Source organism: Etheostoma spectabile, chromosome 15 (assembly GCF_008692095.1).
Source record: "Etheostoma spectabile isolate EspeVRDwgs_2016 chromosome 15, UIUC_Espe_1.0, whole genome shotgun sequence".
NCBI lineage: Eukaryota > Metazoa > Chordata > Actinopteri > Perciformes > Percidae > Etheostoma > Etheostoma spectabile.
The window spans coordinates 33,903,548-33,910,313 of NC_045747.1; the positions used below are offsets into that span (position 1 = coordinate 33,903,548).

The 6,766-nt window shown below is 38.5% G+C and overlaps 1 protein-coding gene across 1 annotated transcript in view; it reads left to right on the forward strand.

The window, feature by feature from the left end:
- wipi1 (WD repeat domain, phosphoinositide interacting 1) overlaps positions 1-6,766 on the forward strand; it is a 24,239-nt gene that overhangs the window by 11,680 nt on the left and 5,793 nt on the right. The window contains 6 exon segments of the mRNA XM_032536894.1: positions 1,876-1,968; positions 3,748-3,818; positions 4,709-4,791; positions 4,794-4,815; positions 5,034-5,198; positions 5,837-5,944. Coding sequence (XP_032392785.1) covers positions 1,876-1,968; positions 3,748-3,818; positions 4,709-4,791; positions 4,794-4,815; positions 5,034-5,198; positions 5,837-5,944 — 542 coding nt within the window.

The following is a 6,766-nucleotide window of genomic DNA, read 5'->3' on the forward strand; positions in this document are numbered from 1 at the left end:
AGTGAGAACTCATAAATAACTACAATAACTAATGTTAGGGCAATCTGTTTATGTTTTGTTACGCGTTTCTGGATTTGTTTTCAAAATATATATCGGCCGATATGTCGGCATATCGGATTTTTAAATAACCAAATATTGTTATTGGCATTATTGGTCAATAAATCTTCTTACAATATACAGTATGAGCTTTTTTAAATCCTAAACCAATAATGATAAATAGCCCTTTTGACAAGGATAACATGTTTATAGTTAAAATGAGATATTCTAACGTTTCAGTGAAAATGTATTTAGTATCAATAATGACTATAACAACATCACAAAGTTATAAAAGTCTAGTTCTGTGTTGGGGAGGCCTGTGTGATGAGCATTAAATGAAATGTTGCCTATTTATCTTTACATAATCTAATATAGAATAAACATACTACATATTAACACTTAACATATACAGTGGGGTTCGAAAGTTTGGACACCCCAGGCAAAAATGTGTATTAATGTGCATAAAGAAGCCAAGAAAAGATGGAAAAATCTCCGAAAGGCATCAAATGACAGATTAGAGATTCGTATAATATGTCACAAAAAGTTAGATTTTATTTCATCATTTACACTTTGTAAATAACAGAAAACAAAAAAATGGCGTCTGCAAAAGTTTGGGCCCCCTGCAGAGTTTCTAGCATGCCCCCCCCCCCCCCCCACCACCCCCACACCACCACTGTATACATGTTGTTTATGTACGATGTGTCGCCATTTGTTTCTCTCGTAGACAAATTTAAGACAATAAAGGCTTATCTTAATCTTCTTATCTTATTACAATGTGTCTCATAAGTGTACATGCCATGCTTAAGTTGACTAAAAAGAGGAATAAAAGAATCATGTTTTGGACATTTATCTTATACCTTAATTAAAAAATGAGGTAAAATCCAACCTTTAAGGACGCCATTTTTCTTGTAAGTGAATAATGTATTGTATAAATAAATGTTCCATTAAAATAAACGGGCATAAGTTAATACCCCTATGTTAAATTCCCATAGAGGCGGGCAGATTTTTATTATTAAGGCCAGTTTGATTACATGGATCAGGATACTATCATCCTGATAAGTTCCCTTGGCCTTTGGAATTAAAATAGCCCCATATCATCACATACCCTCACCATACATTGAATTGGCATAGTTTTATTTCAGTTAGCTAATAGCTGGTTCGATTTGCATTGAAGATGATCTTAGGAAAGTATCCCATGCCAATCTCATGTATGGTGAAGGGTATGTGATGATATGGGGCTACTTTAATTCCAAAGGCCAAGGAACTTTAGCAGGATGCATAGTATTTTGGATCCATGAAATAACTGGCCTTTAAAAATAAAAAATCGGCCTACCTCTATGGGAATTTAACATAGGGGTATGTATTCTTATCCCCCTATATTTTAAGGAGAAACTTTATTTTTTACAATACATCATTCATTCACAAAGAAAATTGGTGTCCTTAAACATTACATTTTACCTAATTTTTTAATTAAGGCATTAAGATAAATTTCCAAAACATGATTTTTTTATTCCTCTTTTTAGTCAACTTAAGCAAACTTATGTAAACTTATGAGCACAACTGTATGTATGTTAACATGTCATCATTGAGATACTCGCTTCATCTACAGTTTATTTCAAAGAGAGTGTAATTCATTTCAATGTCAGGAGAATTTGAATTTCTGGATTTTAATTTTTGAATCGGATGCCTCTTTATGACACTTAACATACTGCAGTGTAATGCAACCGCAGCTGGTCTGAGCGACATTAACCTTCTATCAGCGTGGAATAACCATAGACTGTACATATACATATTAATATTAACGGCCTATGGGAATACCTCGTTCTCTTTCTGTTTCAGAACACAGTGACCATGATCCCGGCTCACGACAGTCCTCTGGCAGCTCTCACCTTCAACGCCTCGGCCACCAGACTCGCCAGCGCCTCAGAGAGGGTGAGGCCGACCGAAGTCCCCTGAGATAGGCACACGCTGTATATTAAAATAGAATAAAATGCCTTTATGGTCATTATACACAAGTGCAGTACCTGTGCAATGAGATTGAAGCAACCCCTTTACAGTGTCAACACGGAATATAAAAATATAAAATACAAAAATGTAAAGTATAGATAGTGCAGGGAAAAAGGGGGGGGGGGGGGGGTGCACAGTCCTGAGACCTGAGAGCAACTATATACATATATATATAAAAAATAGCTTTGTATACACATTATGCGAAAAGCAGTTAGGTGACTGCGAACAACAACAAAAATATTGCCCTGTAAGGAAATGAAATGGTTAAGTACTAAATAATAAATATATAAATATTGCACAGTGATGAAACTAAATGGTTAAATATTAAATATTGCACTGTAGGAAATTGCACAGAATTCCAATGTCCTTTTAGTATATAACACTATTGCATTATACTGTACCACAGTATTGCATAAGCTCCAAAGAGGCCTGCACTGCAACAAATCACACGTAACATTTACAGTAACTTACTGTAACAATTGTCCAGCAAGTTACTGTGAATTGTTTTACAGTAAAGGTTCCGTACTTCCACCTACAGTATTTTATGTATTCACTGTATAATACAAAACAATTAAACACAACATAAGTTAAAAAAGTAAAAATACAGTAGTTTACTGTACTATTTACAGAACTATAGTGGCTATATTGTGATTTTTTTACAGTAATTCTTTGACTACTGTGATTTCAACTGTAATGCTTAGACTACTGTGATGTTGTCATGTCGACAAGGTTGTAATGTAAACTTTACTGCATTCTACTGTAAAAATCATATTCAGTAGTGTTACTGTGAAATCTAAAGGAAATAACTGGAGATTTGAGCCATTTTTTACAGTGTGGATGTAGGCATAGTAGGTATCTGCTTAGGGCCTATCTGCCACTAGAGGGCCCTGTAAGAGTGGAAAAGTCAAAATAATTGCATTTTAGTTTTGAAAATAATTTTAAAATCCAAATTTCTGATCTAACCCTAAACTAAAGCCACTTCCTCCCAAAAATTCAGTTTCAGAAATCAACTTGGAGAGCGGAGTGGACCTGCGAGAGCGTGCACGCCCTCCAGCGCTCGCACCGCACCCTGACACTGGGTGGCACGTGGTGGCTGCTCTGTGCCTGTGTTTAATACCTCCAGGGGCCATTATTTGCCTCTCCTTATGTGTTGGTTCATGCTCGCTGCAGCCTGTACAACTACCCATTGAATTGGTGCACAAAGAGCAATACCTGCACTGTGTGAAAGTATATAATTTGCTCATGAGAATGTTTTATTGAGCCTGCAAGATATGACATAAATCTGACCCCAAAGCAGATGACTACAACATGGTTGGCAAATATACAATTACATAGCAACCGGTCCTACTTTGCATTAAATCTGTGCTGATCCTCTTTCATCAGCCAAGGCTTTGGGCATGGTTATTGATATTTTCCTGGGTCCGGCTCTGTGAGTCTAGGTCCATGCACAATTAAAACACCATTTTAAAACTATATCCATCCACTGACCTAAACTGTTTTATGTCATGCATTGAACCAGAATTATAGTAAACTCTAAGGCTTTGCCTCAAATGGCCCATCTCCTCTAGTTACATATCAGATTATAAGTGGGACATTAAAGCTCTGCATAAGGGAAGAACGGCTCCAGGTTCTGTACCAACCTCCTAACAGAAAACTCTAAGTCTAACGTAAAGATAAGCCCTGACTGCCTGTCTGTATTTCCAGGGCACCGTCATCCGGGTCTTCTCCATCCCTGAGGGCCTGCGTCTGTTTGAGTTCCGCCGGGGCATGAAGAGGTGACGGCTCACACACATCATATCACATCTGCACTTTTTTTATAGAAACACACTGTCTAATGAATGAGCACAGCTAAAGATTTAACTGCAAGAACTAGATCAGGATTCCAAAAAAACACATTCTTCTGTGTATATCATTATGTATGATATTATATTATATTCTTGCAGTGCTACATTAGCATGCATGGGGACTTATTCATAGTTAAGTTATTAAATGGGACATGACCTGTGTTGGTTGAGATCTTCAGGAGCGTAGGAGAGTACACTGAGTGAGGTTATAATAAATAGCTTACTAATTGTCAAAGTGATAATCTCCCTTAAACTAATAATTTATACTCATTGTTTTGTACTTTGTGTGTGTGTGTGTGTGTGTGTGTGTGTGTGTGTGTGTGTGTGTGTTGTGGGTGTTTGTGTGTGTTGTCTCTTATTTGTGTGGTCTCTCTGTGTGTGTGTCTGTTTCTGTGAGGTGTGTGTGTGTGTGTGTGTGTGTTTGTGTCTCTGTATGTGTGTCTGTGTGTGTGTTGTGTGTCTGGTGTGTGTGTGTGGTGTGTGTGTGTCTCTGTGTGTGTGTTCTGTGTGTGTGTGTCCTGTTTCTGTGTTGTGATTGTGTGTCTGTGTTGTGTGTGGTGTTTGTGTCTCTGTGTGTGTTGTGTGTGTGGTGTGTGTGTGTGTGTTTGTGTGTGTGTGGTGTGTGTGGTGTGTGTGTGTGTGTTGTGTGTTTGTGTGTGTGTGTGTGTGTGTTGTGTGTGTGTGTCTGTGTCTGTGTGTATGTGTGTCTGTGTCTTTCTGTTGTGTGTGTGTGTTTGTGTGTGTGTGTGTGTGTCTGTGTCTGTGTGTGGTGTGTCTGTGTGTGTGTCTCTGTGTGTGTGTCTGTGTGTGTGTGTGTGTAGGTATGTCAATATAGCTCTTTATCCTTCAGGCCCTGAGGCCAGTTCCTCTTGTGGCGTCCGCAACACAGAGACTGTACACATCTTTAACTAGAGCAACAGGGACTAAGGTACACACACCACACCACACACACACACACACACACACACACACACACACACACACACACACACAGTAAATACAAGTTAATTTAAACATGTTGGGTGCTACATTTAGGGAGAACTATGTTTTATCACAACTTGTATTTGTTGTAGCTCTGACCACTAGTTCTATCTTTTCTATCTTTTCTATCTTTTCTATCTTTTCTATCTTTCCCGTTGTGTGCAGTGGAGGGGACGAGGCTGCCACCTGGACGGCCTACATGGGGAAGGTGTTCTCCGCAGCCAGCAGCTACCTCCCTGCTCAGGTGTCTGGCATGATGAGCCAGGACCGGGCGTTTGCCACCGTGCACCTCGTCACATCGGGCCAGAGGAACGTCTGCACCCTGGCCATGTATGTGAGCTTCTCTGTGGAGTCCCACTCTGATATCTCCCTCTATTTGTTGGTGTGTTCCTTAAAGTCCCAGACCCAGAAACATTTAAAGCATTATAATACTGGTATGATTAATATTTTGTTTGACATGGTTTTTCCATGTTGAAAGTAAAAAAAAAAACTCTGAAAGGGGTTGAAAGCACATCAACTCTTTTTCCCTCATCCCCCCCCCCTCTCTCAGACTCATATTCTGACTACATTTTAGCATCTGATTGGCTGGTGAAAAGAGCAGTGTGCATCAACACAGAAAAAGTGAAAAGATTTAGCCATGGTCAATTTGGGGCTCTTATTTTGAAAGTTTTGAAAATTCCTAACCAAAACGACTACAAAATGTACATTTTGTGCAGCTTAAAAGTACTAAATCTCAGTTTTATGGCTATGTAAAGCACTGTGCTGGTAAACGTCCATGTTTAATTAAATATGTAAGTTTTATCTACAAAGAATTATCTAAGAAGAATTAATTATTCACCATTTATTTGTGGCCCGTGGTCTTCCGTCCAGATACATTTTGGCCCTTCATATGAAAGTAATCTATCTATATATATATAGCTATAATTGTTACAAAACAACTGAAAATTATATTTAATGTGATTTTGCAGCATCCAAAAGCTTCCACGGGTCCTGGTGGCCACAGCTGACGGACAGCTCTTCATCTACAACGTGGATCCACTTGATGGAGGGGAGTGCATTTTAGCCCACAAACACAGGTGAGGCAACAATAACATATTTCACAGGGGCGGGATTGATGTTAAAGGGTAATTTAATTTTTCTTTTTCAACTTGGACCCTATTTTCCTGTTTTTGTGTCTTAAGTGATTGAAACACTGAAACCTGTAACTGGCAGCCACAGACCGGGCTGCAATGTAACCCTATGGGGCAAATGGGCATCGTCAGTTTGGACTCTAAAAGTGCTTTTTTCTGTTACTGACAGATTCAGATTAATATTCTAAGTGTCTGACAACATTATGGAAAGGATCCCTACAGAGATAGACCTTTAAAACCTCTTTAAGATCTTTCTGTTTAACCAGAAACAACTCTGAAGTCTCTAGAGCTAAACTCACCAGACTCCATTTAAAAAAACAATACTTTTAGAGCGTATACAACCAACATATTTTCACATGTAAATTAGTAAACCATGTGTTTATTTCAACTAGAACTGGAGTTGTGATGTGGGAAAAGTGGAAAGACGACTCAAAACGACTTTTCATAGTTTTATTTTGTTTCTGTCAACTTTGTATTTTAAGTGTATTTTAAGATGCTAAAATCACTGTATATTTACATGGAGTCTGGTCTTATTTTGCATAAGTTTTTATATTTAATAAAAGGATCTTACTTTTTAACATAAAGGTCAACCACCTTGAAAATCTTTTCCATAATGTTGTCAGACACAAGGTAAATACAAGCTGGACAATAACCCTATTAACTTGGGTCTAACTTGGGTTTAAGTCCACATACGGACCAAAGCATGGAGTGTGGGCTGGTAGCTCACCTCCTGGGCACTGCAAAGGTGCTCTTGAGCAAGGCACCGAA